The sequence below is a fragment of the Pseudorca crassidens genome, chromosome 18 (assembly GCF_039906515.1).
Source record: "Pseudorca crassidens isolate mPseCra1 chromosome 18, mPseCra1.hap1, whole genome shotgun sequence".
In the NCBI taxonomy this organism is placed as follows: domain Eukaryota; kingdom Metazoa; phylum Chordata; class Mammalia; order Artiodactyla; family Delphinidae; genus Pseudorca; species Pseudorca crassidens.
The window spans coordinates 66,676,137-66,690,449 of NC_090313.1; the positions used below are offsets into that span (position 1 = coordinate 66,676,137).

The following is a 14,313-nucleotide window of genomic DNA, read 5'->3' on the forward strand; positions in this document are numbered from 1 at the left end:
CTTCTTTAGTGGAGAATGGAATTTATAAATGAAGATCAGGATGCTAGGTGTGCTCATTGCTCCTGGGCTTCTAGAACTTCTCAGTAGGCAGAACTAGGAATAGATATACACACACGCATATGTATATGCTCACTTGGATCTGTATCTCTTTCTATACCCATCCATCTATTTATATATTAAAAACCATGAGTTCACAATTCCAATCCAACACTTCAGGATTTATTCTCACCTTCCCCATTTCTATTTTTGCATTTTTTCAAGCAGTGAGAAAGCTGGTTTCCGTAATTCTCAATATATTCACTTAGTTTTTATATGCCTGTGTATAACTAATTTTTTTAACCATATGAGTCATCTCCTTTGCCTCAACACCTCTATGCATGGAGGTTCCCTCAGGCCAATCAAGGCCATAGTCCAAGCATCAGTTTTTCTGACTATATGTTATTCTAACATGGTTAAAGTCTTCCTTTCTCATTGTACTCTGTCCTATTAAAGGAAACAGTAAAATAAGTTATTCTTCTCCTGTTCAGTATGACACCCGATTGGCATTATGTTCCTATTAAGGGTCAGCTACAAAATTTGCAGCCCCACTACTAAATGAAAATCTGGGGTCCCAGTAGGGGCAGGAAGTAAATCTTCCTTTCCTATTGGTAACCATCGTAACCATGGCTGACTGGGTGACCCCGCCCCCAAGGGACTGCGTCCTATAAGTTGATACACACTTGGATCTGGATCAGCTGTGCAAGAGAAGCTTGCCCCCATCAAACACGCTATGACACTGCCTGCCCAGGGATGGGACAACCATCACCATGCGGCTCCTCTAGACACCACAGGGCATACACGAGTGACCCTGACCTTCCCCATGACCCCTGCCCAAGCTCTCGTGGGAGTGAAGGGTAACAAGAAGAACGGAGACCTCTTCCTACCAACATGGCCCTGTTGCTACCCTGGGTGGAAAATGGCAGGGGTCAGGGAGTGGAGGCAATCAGGGGAAGCAGGACGGGACTCAGCGTGTCAGAGGGTAGGAAGCGGCTGCTCAGAACTTCCCCCATGGAGTCCGGGAGGTGGGGGAGGTGTGGCCGTGGCAGTCGGGTGTGGATTCTGGCTCCAAGTTCTGGTGCATTGCGCACCGTCCCATTGGACTTTATCTCAAAAAGATATACTTAAAGAAAAAATCATTAAGGATTTCAAGACGGTGAACGTAGAGCACTAAACTCCAAGCGCTGGGCCCTTTTGAAATTCGAGCCCTGTGCCATTTTACTGGTCACACGTTCGTGAAGCTGGCCCTGTACCTGTCACAGAGTGGGGGACGAACACGCATCTCTGCCCTGGTCCCTGAACACAAGGTGGCGGTGGCAACACAGTCCGTGGGAACTTTAAGAGGACGTTCTTGGAAAGAGTAGAAAGTGAAGCCAGGTGGTATGGAGTCAGGTCGGGGAGCGAAGGCATAGGTAGTGGTATGGATGGACAAGAGCTATCCCACCCTAGGACTCCCTGAGAGCGGACCTGAGGTCCTGCTGGCACACGGTGGGACTCTGTACATCATTTGTAGTATTTGTGTAAATGTGACTGCAATTGTGTTCAAAGGATGTTCAAGCTGGAACTCCAGTGAATTTGCACCTCAGTCTTTTCCTCCAGTCTATTGGCTTATCAGCCATTGAGACCATCAGAGTTTCCTCTTTATTTCTGATATCCTTGATGTGTGCTTGTCACATAGAAGGTGCTCAGCAAATGTCAGCTGAATGAATCAACGACTGAAGAATGGAAATAAGCACCCACACATGTTCAAACATCACATTCAAGGTAATTCAATCCAGCTAATACTCTACTTGCTTTAATTCCTAGTACTATGAATATACTGTATTTCCTTTTTTTCCCTTGCTAAATTATGGGTCTCAGTAAGGAAGTAATTCCTTCTGAGAATCAAAAAAAAAAAAAAAAAAAACAATGTGCAAGTCAAATTTTGGAACGTCCATTGTGGTTTGGAGTCTGCATGTGTGTACCAATGAAGTGAGTGCTACGTGAACAAAATAACCAGGCATCAAATCCAACAGTTACTTAGTATCACATCAAGTAATGGTTTGCATTAATTTATCCAGTGCTATAAATCTTTGTGGACAACTTGGTCAATAACTTTGAAGTAATAAGACAGGAGTGAACTGTGAATATGAGTGTGGGTCCTTGGAATCTGCACATGGTCTCAGAAATCTAAGTGACAGCAGCACCCATGATACTCATTCTTATCTCTAACCCATTTCTTAATTCTCCCTGTTGGGAGAGATTAAGGTAGAGATGTTAAGACAGAATGTTGGGAGAAGAAATTTGCATTCCCTCCTTTTCCTTTGCACCTGCTGGGAATCTGCTTTTGAGATTAATGGCCAGTGACAAAGAGTGCACCTGTCAGGCTTTATCCTCTTCAGATAAAGCTGGTCCTAGGAAAGGTTCTCAACTTGGTGATGTTTCCTACCAGTGATCTCAGTCTCCCCTTTCTCTCTTTATCTTGACTTGAGTACTTAGTGTTGTAATGGTTTTTCTACTGTACTTGATCGAAGAATGCTTGCAAGATGTGACGAATAAAGCAGTTAACTAGAGTTAAGAGACTTGAGTCCAAGGTCAAGTTCTGTATCTTACTGGTTACATAACCTTGAGAAAATCACATTATCTCTCTGAGTCTCCACTTCTTCATCTGTAAAATTGCTCTATTGATACCATCTTGTGAATTATATACGTTTATAATGTCACATTACGATCTTTTCATATATGAACCCTTTAGACATTTTATAAACATACATACTGAGTGATAAATTTGAGGGGTTAGCTTTTCCATGTTCATATTAAATTTAAGAGAGAATTATTATCTTTGCCTAGTCCAGAGAAGTTGTCTGTTATCTATGAACCCCAAAAAACATTTCAATTGCTTTAAAGACATTTAAATTTCTTGAATAGCTAAGGAAAGAGCCTGAAATTTTAACACCGGGAATGCATTTATTTGCTTCATATGTTTGTCGACAGCAGAGATGGCACCCTTAAATGGGGCAGTTAAGTTTAGTTTAATAAAGGAACTATTTGTGAAGTTGTGGGCTGGACTGAAAAAAAGAAAAACAACAAGGGATGACACGCCTCAGGACTAGCAAATGCAGGAAATTCTTAGCATCCTAGACCTCAAGGGCAACGCGAATTGGAACCCATGAGAAAACGTCGCCGTTGCTTTCACTGTGGCTGTGATTATAGGAGAGGGATGCCAAGCAGGTGCTCTGGCCTTTGTAGTGTGACAAAACCGCTGCCAATCTGCAGCCTGGCAAGGGTTAGTGGGGAGCTAAATACTAGGACCTCACTCTCCTTCCACGTGCTAATACTTCCCATGGGCCAAATCCAACTGGAAGTCAGAAGAAGCCTGTGCAGCTGATGGAGTTCAGCCTCCCAGGGCACAAAGCAGGATGGATAAAAACAGAGTGTGGAAATGAAGGGGAAATAGAAAATCTCTTGCATCTACAACATTCATTCATTCTTTTTTTTTTTTTTTTTCCGGTACGCGGGCCTCTCACTGTTGTGGCCTCTCCCGTTGCGGAGCACGGGCTCCGGACGCGCAGGCTCAGCGGCCATGGCTCACGGGCCCAGCAGCTCCGCGGCATGTGGCATCTTCGCGGACCGGGGCACAAACCCGTGTCCCCTGCATCGGCAGGCGGACTCTCAACCACTGCGCCACCAGGGAAGCCCTACAACATTCATTTTGTTAAAAATATTTCTTCTTACAGCAAATTTCAATCCTCTCCCCGATGCATATTTCCCTTTGTTCATCTCTAAGAAAAACATACTAAGTAATGGTTGAAGACACATAACTTCTGTTTCTCGTGCTGAATTTTTTCAACTACATTTCAGCCTTTCCTCCCTGTCTCTGTTTAAAAATATTTTAATCTTTTCCTGTATAAGGCATAGGTACAACTGGACTTGCTCCAACATCTGTAAAAGAAGTTCTCGCTTCTTGAAACAGTAATTATTAAGAAAAGTTTTCACTGTCACAAACTTGGTGATATTTCATGGCATACAGCGCTAGCTAACCGTGAATTTGTTTGGGAGTTTTGTACTTTTTTTCCCAAAAGTCAGTATTCAGTAGCTTATACCAGTATTAGATTAAGGTACGGGTTTTTTTAATGGAGATGCTTGGTTTTCTCAGAATGATAGGTGGAAATATAAACACATGTACATTGAATACTGCATTTGTTTACAAGAGTTTAATAGATTACCTTTGAGGAGTTGTCATTGTTATTGTTGAACTATATCGTTGAAACAATCCTTGGATACATCGCTTCCATTTTAAGTGTTTATGTTAAGATGATATGAACAGAAAAACGTAACTACCCACTAGCAAATTTGCAGGTAGAAAATATCTTCATTGGATTTTCTAAAAGTTAGGCAATGGAAATTATTAATTACTTGAACTTGAAAAGAGAAAACATACTTATGGCCTCCTTATTTCTTCCCTCTGACGCTGTGGCTTATTAGGTTGCTTTGTAATGAATGCATAGCAGTGACAAAGAGGAGACACATTTAACCTTTTCATCCACACCTAAATTCATTTCCATTTTCTCCTTGGCCCTTGAGGAGTGACTAACAGCAGTAATTATTTTTTCTTGCCGTCTGAAAATGTGTTTCTGTTTTCCTTTAAACTTTGATGTGGAAATCACTGCTTCTGTGCAACTGGGGACTCTAGCTAGAAATACCATTTGACAAAATGCTGAGCTGAAAATTAACCTGAAAATAGCAGATGAAGTCATTTTTATTAAGTCTAAGTTTGGTGAGGATGAAAGATGCAATGATGGATTTTGTGTATCTCAAATCACTTCATTCGTCTTAAGCCCAAGATGGAGTCTGTTTTCCTGCTTTAAATGTGATGAACTCTTAAGTTTGAGGTACACTCAATTCCTGAAAAATAATTTTAACGGCTCTTTCCTCTGTCTAAAAGGGCACAAAACAACCTCACTGTCATCTTAAAACCTAATAAAACTATTAGATATAAAGTGATACACATAATTTTTATAAGATAAAGAATTAGTATAAGGCAGTTTGCAAAAAGCAAATGATATGGTTATGATAGAAAATTGCATATATTATATATTTTAGTAGGCTTTTAAAGTCATGGTTTAGGATATATTCTCCACTGAATCCACCACTAATTGATTAATCAATCATGAATTAACCATTAAATGTCTGTCTTGTGTAGAATACTGTAGCTCCCTCACCCTGGAATAATATAACAGGTTGATAACTTGATGTATTTTACAATGAACAGAGAAAAATGTTCACTACTAAAAATGTCAGGTTTGATAAGAATAAAATGAGAATAAAAGATCACATGATGATAATCAGCAATTATCATGATTATTTGTTAAAATTATTATTACTTTAAAATTATTTAAGGAATTCTGTGTATAATTTAAAGAATATTAATGTTAGAATCAAAGACACGTGGATTTAAATTCAGGCTTAAATATTTATCACCTGTGAGGCATTGGGTTATTCAAATTTTCTGGGTCTCTTTTCTTATCTGTAGCACGTTGTAAATAAAACTTACCTCATGTGGTTTTTGTGAGGATTAAGTGATACAATACCTCCAAGAGTGCCTGGAACAAAGTAGAAATGCAAAACATGCAAAAAATGCAAAAAATTTTTTCTGCCTGCCTTTTTGTTTTCTTTAAATTCAGAAGCCATAGAAAATTATAAGAGCAAATTAGATAAAAAATAACTATTATAAAAGGGCATGTATTATGAAAATGTTAGAACAACAAGAGGAATCTAATAAAAATCATTTATGTTTGCTTGTTTATTTAATAAATACTTATTTAATATTTACTATGTGACAGGCACCAATCTAAGTACTTTATAAATATTTATTCATTTAACTCATATAACAACTCTATGAGGTAGGTACAATTATTATTTTCCATTTTTAAAATAAGGAAACTGAAGCACAGAGACGTTAAGCAACTTGCCCAAGGTTACACAGCTAAAAAGTGCCATATTAAAATAAAGAACCCAGGTATTTTGTTTCCAGAGTTCATGCTTTTAACTACTACATTGTGCTACGTACTTATGTGAGGAAGATGAAAATAACAACAATAATTATGGCTAACATTAACATTTTACTTAACTTGCACTTTCTAAGCACCATATATTACAAGCGTATGAGATAGGCAATAATAATTATTCTGTCTTAAAGGTGAGCAATGTAGAAGCACAGAGATGTTAAGCAACTATTCTTTCTTAGAGCAGAAGGTTAAAGGAGTGTACTTTCACACAAAACTTGTCTCAGTACCACAAACATTTTGTGTGTGTGTTGGGTTTTTTTTTAACTTTTTATTTTATATTGGAGCATAGCCGATTAACAATGTTGTGATAGTTTCAGGTGCACAGCAAAGTGACTCAGCCATACATATACATGGATCCTTTCTCCCACAAACTCCCCTCCCATCCAGGCTGCCACATAACATTGAGCAGAGTTTCCTATACAGTAGATCCTTGCTCTTATCCATTTTAAATGTAGCAGTGTGTACATGTCAGTCCCAAACTCCCTAACTATCCCTTCCCCTCACCCTTCCCCCCTGGTAACCATAAGTTCGTTCTCTAAGTCTGTGAGCTGTCTCTGTTTTGTACATAAGTTCATTTGTATCATTTCTTTTTAGATTCCGCATATAAGCGATATCATACGATATTTCTCTTTCTCTGTCTGACTTACTTCACTCAGTATGACAATCTCTAGGTCCACCCATGTTGCTGCAAATGGCATTATTTCATTCTTTTTAAGGCTAATATTCCACTGTGTATATGTACCACATCTTCTTCATCCATTCCTCTGTCGATGGACATTTAGGTTGCTTCCATGTCCTGGCTATTGTGAACAGTGTTGCAATGAACATTGGGGTGCATGTATCCTTTCAGCCCATGTTTTTCTCCAGATATATGCCCAGGAGTGGGATTGCAGGGTCATATAGTAGCTCAATTTTCAGTTTTTTAAGGAACCTCCATACCGTTCCCCGTAGTGGCTGCACCAATTTACGTTCCCACCAACAGTGCAGGAGGGTTCCCTTCTCTCCACGCCCTCTCCAGCATTTATTGTTTGTGGATTTTTTGATGATAGACATTTTGATTGGTGTGAGGTGATACCTTGTTGTAGCTTTGATTTGCATTTCTCTAATAATTAGCGATGTTGAACATCTTTTCATGTGCCTATTGGCCATTTGTATGTCTTCTTTGGAGAAATGTCTATTTAGATCTTCTGCCCATTTTTTGATTGGGTTGTTTGTTTTGCTTATATTAAGCCACATGTGCTGTTTGTAAATTTTGGAGACTAATCCCTTGTTGGTCACTTCATTTGCAATTATTTTCTCCCAATCTGTGGGTTGTCTTTTTGTTTTGTTTATGGTGTCCTTTGCTGTGCAAAAGCTTTTGTGTTTAATTGTGCCATAAACATTTGATTAGATGAAAAAAATATTGCTTCTGTTCAAGTCTTAACCACATTTATGATATCCACTTGATGATCACTTTTCTGTAAAAAAAGACTAGTTGGTCCAGGATGCTTATACATTTTCAGCCTTCTGAAAACCTCTAATGGTCACCAGCAGAGACAACAGGACTCTATTTACACTTGACATGATACTGTTGCTGTAGCAACCGGATACCCAGAGAAGCCTCTGCCATTCTCTCCTTACAGTAACCCAGAGAGCTCCATTTTTACCCTTAGCAAGCATGTCTGGGACTGCACCACTGGTAGGTATATTTATATGTACCTGTTGATTCAATTTGTCTAAAAACAAGTCCCATTCAACCCCTAAAATGCTCTTCAATCTGTTTCTTTTATTTTTCACACAATCTGTCCATGCCCTAACCATTTATTTTATAAGTAGTCCCCTCTGCCTTTAAATTTCTTCCCTTGCCCTCTAATTCATCTTTCTATTGCTACCAACATTATATTTTCAAAACATAGGTGGTGTTTTGGTTTTTTTGTTAGTTTCTTTCTGTTTTCAAATATCTCCTATGGGATGATGTCCAAATCTCTTGATATGGCAAATTAGAGATGCAGAGACGATGTACCAGTAAGTAAACAAAGACGTACAGTGTATTAATGTTGAACTGTAACGTGCTTTTTTGACATTACAGAGATTACTAACTCCAAATAATCTAAAACGATGACCTTGAAAGAAAGTGTTTATCTGGGGTAGAAAACAGTAAGTAACCATGGGTTTAACTGTAAATTATATTCATGGATTATTCCTACCTCAAGTGCTTACACGACATGGTTAGTTTTGTAAATGTTTATCTTGAAGTAAATATAGACCGTCACACTTTGTGGCTAAATTTTTTGGTAGAATAACTATCAGCAAGTAACACAGTGTAAATAATGAGTTGATAATAAGTAGATTTGTATTAGGAAAGTAAGTGATTGATGATTTTCAAATATCATTCTAGTTAGAAAGTGTAATTATGCAGTGGGGAGGAGTTTTCAAGTCTTTGGAAAAGTGCTTCTGCAACTTTATACAACCCACACTCCAACTCTGACTGTGAAATGGCTGCTCAGTTTGAATTCTCAATCCGCAGAACAAGTCATTATGAAAAACCGAAAAAAAAGGAACCCGCACCCCGTCACGTTCTTAGCAAAACCACGTCGCATGCACTCAGGCTACAGGGTTGCAAATAGTCCAAGCTATTTCAGAACAACAGTGTCTATTTTTCATTTTGAATTACTGCAATTTCAGTAGCAGCTGTTGCACTGAAAATTATAATGGTCAACGTTTAATCAGTGCAATGTTCCCCCCCCCCCCGCCGCTTCATCAATCAATCATTTGCTTCAGCTACCGTAAAAATCTCAAACTTTAGTTACCAATAACCTTAAAAGCCTCATTAGAATCTAGCCCGACCTACTGATCTCCCATGATTTCCCACGGCTTCCTAACATGCAGTCTGGGCTCTGTTTCAGCAGTTCCCTTAACACCAGCCTCCCTTTGCTTTTCCTTACTTCGCACATCTTGAAAACCATCTGTTTTTCCCCTACGCTGTACAAACACTGTCTTTTTTGACATCAAACGCTAGTCTCACCTCCTCAAGAAAGTTATCTTTGCTTATGCTAATTTAGTTTTATATGATTTCCCCATATCTAGACTTCTAAATTTCATCTTGAACAGTACTTCCTGGTCTTGTCTCCCTAACTTGATTGTAAATTTAGAGAAGCAAGAATCATCTCATATTTTTCTAGCTCCTTTGCTGTATATGACTCCATACAAGTGTCTCTATAAAAGAAATATCCTGGAATATCATTGTGTGTTAATACAACATTCATTTCTCTTTCTTCTGAGTTTCTATAATACTTAAGATAAACTTAGGTTTTTATTCTGAGGGTCTAGACCTTGTATACTATAGTTATTATTACACGTCTCAGCCTTCCTAAGGAGCTTAAGTTCATTCAATCATGGCAATAATTCTTTGAGCACCTACTCTATACTCCAGGCAGTGTGCTAGGCACTGGAGAAAACAAAATGAGCAAACACCTGCCGTGAAAGAGTTAATAGTCTAGTGACCTTCTGTGAGCGAAAGGCAATTACATGAGGTAGGATGGGGGATGCAGCAAACTTGTGGAAAGGGCTGGGGGACCTCAGAGGACAGAACCACTGACCTTGTTCAGTATGGGAAGGGCAAAATGATTGAGCTGGGTATTAAAACAAGAGCAAGGCTTCACCAGTAGAAGAGTTAGTTAAGGGGAAGTATATTTAAGTAAGAATAGTAACTAATGCAAACTCCCAGATATAAGAAACAGGCATGGTGTGTTTAGAGAACAGCAAGCAGTTGGATGAGAAGGGAGGGTAGTGATGAAAGAGAAGGTTGAGATGGCAGATTGGAATCAGAATACTGTTCACTGATCAAGGATTGCTTGATTCTTGCAGAATTTGGCTATGACTGCCCAAGAAATTAAAAATCACATAAATCTAGAGTAACAACTCGGACCTGGTGATCAGAATCGTCAAAGGTGGAGTGAAAAGTACTCTGTGCAATAATATCGTAACAGTTTTCAAGAGATTGATTGGGATTTCAATCACTCTCTTTCTCCTTCTTAGTATTTTGGCCTTGAACAATTCCAATTTCCAATGCCCCTATCCTACTTTCTTCTTAAACGTCATCCTATACGTACCCTTGTACTTACATCTATACCAATATAGAATATATGATGATGATACATACTTGTTGAGCACTTGATACATGCAAGGCACTCTACTTATCTGTTTTCATTATCACCCTTATAATCAGACCCACGATACAAATCACTTACTGAGCACCAAGAGGTTAATTACCTTGCTCAAGTTCACACAGCTACTAGATGGTAGAGCTAGGATTTGAAACAAATCAACCTGACTCCAGAAACCTTTCTCTAAATCACTGTCAGCACCCTGCCAAGTACAGAGCAGACTTTGTCACCACGCCAGGTTATGGATAAACTTTCCAGATTGTAACCGCCAAGTGGGGTCTTCGTTAGAGACTTACCTAAGCCTGGGAGGTGACCTGAAATAACACAGTGGGAAGAAGGACAGAGAGCAAATACATACAAAAAACTTGTTTCTCTCTCTAACTACCTTTACACTCGGGCAAGCAGGTCCTGACAATATCTTTGTGCTAAGTGACAATCTGACTTGAAGCTGAGAGTAAATCAAGAGATCCCTCTCTCCAAATAGAAGACTCTGACATCAGACTGGGAATCTCCAAGTTAGGTGTTAGTAGGTGACCACAGAATTCAGCTTCAGGACTTTGAGCAATTTTTAACTGAAGGTTTGCCACTAAAATGTTTCTGGATTCAACTTGTATGTGGGTGCTTCATGTTTGAAGACCTTCTTGTATCACCATATCTTCTACTTATACCTAATTGTTCTCTGTGTTAATCAGAGGGGTGTCAGTTTATGGAATAGCCAGATATAGCAATTCCAGCAAGCTTAGTAGGTACAGGATACTAAGTATGTTCAGCAGAGGAAGTTTCTAATTTGATAAACTCAAAATTAAGGGAGAGAAAGATTTTTAAAATATGTAAACATAATCATCAGAAAGACACTATTTCTTATGGTTAATAATGCCACATTATTCTCAGGTCACTCTGCATTTATCAGTATTTTTTCTCTTCTTTCATAGAAAATAAGATGTTTAGCTGGGCAACATGGCCATCAGAATGAAGACTACGTTTCCCAACCTCCCTTGCAGGAAGTAACGACCATGTGACCAAGATCTGGCCAATGGGATGAGAATAGGAATATATTGCAGCTTTTCCTTTCATCTTATCCTGCTCATTTTATACAGCTGCTTGGAACTAGGATGGGAGGCTGAAGTTCTATCTCATATTATGAATAGCAAGGTCATAGCCTAAGGTTCATGGTATAAAAAGCTGGAAGAAGCCTGGGTCCCTGAGAACCTTTTGGGCAATACCTTCACCTCATTCCTGGATTGCCTGCATCCACGACATTTTTTTTAATGTGAGAAAAAACAAACCTATATTTTTTAGCACTCTGTTATTTGTTTTTTTTTTTTTTACTTGAAGCACAACTTAATCCTAATTGAAACAGATTAAGGACTAACATTCAGAAAACAAAGAATTTTATCGTACCAAGAAAAATATATAAAATAATCTAACACTGCAATTATCAAAGACAAATAGATAAGCTAACAATGGATACACAGGATGCCAAAATGTGTTCATTCAGTGATAAAAATCATTTTCATCTTTAATTTTTTATTGTGAACTTTGTCCTACATAGAATAAAGGACACGTACACACGCGCGCAGTTTAAAGAATTAAAATAAAATGAGCACCTATAGGCCCATTACTGAAATGAATAAGTAAAGCAAGCACTGTCAGTATCTTTGAAGCCTTGTGTATGCTTCTCCGTAATACATTATGCTCCCTCTCTCTACACCCCAGAGGCAACTTCTTCCCTGACTTTGTGGTTATCAGGAAATTGCATCTCCTGCAATGTATTATTCTCCTCAAATAATGTTGGAAAAGATTGTTTAGATTTGTTTTTAGCCTGATGCAAAGAAAATCATACCAGTTTTTTATTGTTAGTATTGAAAGAGAAAAGAAAACACAGAATTGACTAATTCAGATTTGACACTTCCAATCAATGTTTTGGCATCATGAAGTCACCAAGAGTTTGCCCCAAGGTTGGATGAGTCTTAAGACTTTTCCAGTTTCAAAGTTCTTCAAATAATAGTTATTGATTAGTATGAACAACTCCTGATGCGTACTTTGTACAATAATAAGTGATTTTGATTTGAACCATTTAGATTTCATTTATAGATACCATGTAAAACATGAGAATATGCTCTAAAGGCATGTCATTTTTTTTCTTTCTTCAGAATTTAAAGCAAGGATATATAATTATAATTGCGTTTATATTTAAATTCATAAATATTGTTTTCTCCATCATTAATGGTTTTAGGAGACAAAAGACGTGACAAAATGAAATTTCTACTATTTGGTCAGTCTGAATCCCCTAAGATAGGACATATTTTTTTTCTGATATCTGCCCCTATTTGTACCTTAACATTTGTGCCTAATTAAAGGAGTGTAACACTGGTTTTATAAATCAAATTATTACTGAGATTCTTTATGTACTCAATACTATAAACATGCATGTGTATGAATCTCTCATTTGTGTCAAGTCATAATCATTCTGGTTTCAATAAAAAGGGAGTGACAACTGCTTAGGAAGCAACTTGCTTTTATTAAAACTGGCATTTGCTGTTAAATTAAGCACCTCTTTTGCGATTTATTTTATAATGTTAATAATTTCACTATTTTGACGATGGGGAATTTATTTTCCATATTTAACATTTGGGACTGTTATGTAAGCAGCTGACTCGTCATGGGATTTAATCCGAGCACTCAGTGTGCTTGCAAGCTCATGGAAGACTTAAGACAAGGAAACAAATTAAATGAACAGAAGACCTTAACAAATAGGCATATGAATCAATAATAAATAGAATTTATTACTAAGAACATCGATGAACCAGAGCATCTCATTCTATATGGATGCTGAATTAAAGTTTGTTCAACTTATGGTAATTACTAAAATACCTTCTCTTTTTTTGAATCAAGATATATATATATATATATATATATATATATCTCATATAGGCCTGAAGGCCAAGAAACACATGTAAAATGTTTTGTACTTTGTCAACATTGAAGGAAGAAACGTGATTATCATAGACTACGACATATCCATTGTTCATTGCAGTGATGTTGACGTGACATATTGTTAGAGAATCACTTGAATGGTTACAAGTTACATGCCTATCAGTTTGTGTTATCATAACTAGTCCTTAGCCATAGGCAACCAGATGCCCTATTTCTGTCCAGATCACTGGTTTTCTAAAGATCTAAAAGCTGCCCCTAAGCAGTCTCTACCTTCCCCACATTCTAATAAAATAGGTTAAACACAAAAATACCTGTGATGTAGGATAAAATCGAGAAGTCTTGTATCCTGTGTTTCGGTTTGAACCCTGACTCTGTCAAGTATAACAAGCTGTGTGATCTTTCAATAATTGTTTAAGCCCTTTGTGCCTCTGTCTCTTCACCTCTTCAAGGCGGGGAAAAAGTTACATCTAATAAGATTGTTGTGAGAATTAAATGAGATAACACAGGTTAAGTCCTTAGAGAAGAACTCAGCACATAACAAGCACTAAAAAAACCCCAGCATTATTTTCATCCCAAGTTACACTTATAATTTATAGGTAAGCAAATGAGTCTAGAAATCTTTTACTTGAGATATCAAAGTAAATCGTGGGCGGATATGGGTAGATACAGTAAGTTCCCAGAGTCTGTGGTCTTAATAATATGCTCACCTCTATTTTATTTCTGAGAATTAAATTCCTCACAATACTAGGAATTATGACACTGGACATTTAAAAATTCAGCTTTATCTATATTTTGCTTACTTAGTATCAGAAGTACTTCATAAGCATTTCAAGCCTATCAATTTTTCAGAGTGATAAGGCAGGGCTATCGTTTCCACATGATTAGCCCCTCTTACAGATAGTAGGTATTCAAACAGTGTTAGTCGAATGAGTACAGTCAGGCCTCTGTATCCTCGGGTTCTGTATCCTGGGATTCAAACAATCTCGGATCAAAAATATTTGGAGAAAAAAAAATTTCAGAAAAGTTCCAAAAAGCAAAATTTGAACTTGCTTAGTGCTGGCAACGATTGACATAGTATTTACATTGTATTTACAACTCTTTATGTAGCATTTACGTTGCATTAGGTATTATACGTAATCTAGGGATGA

General features: G+C 37.7%; 1 protein-coding gene across 1 annotated transcript in view; it reads right to left on the reverse strand.

Moving 5' to 3' along the window:
• UFM1 (ubiquitin fold modifier 1) overlaps positions 1-14,313 on the reverse strand; it is a 124,688-nt gene that overhangs the window by 12,710 nt on the left and 97,665 nt on the right. Inside the window, exon 4 of the mRNA XM_067713223.1 lies at positions 5,570-5,618. Coding sequence (XP_067569324.1) covers positions 5,570-5,618 — 49 coding nt within the window. The remainder of the gene's footprint in view (positions 1-5,569; positions 5,619-14,313) is intronic.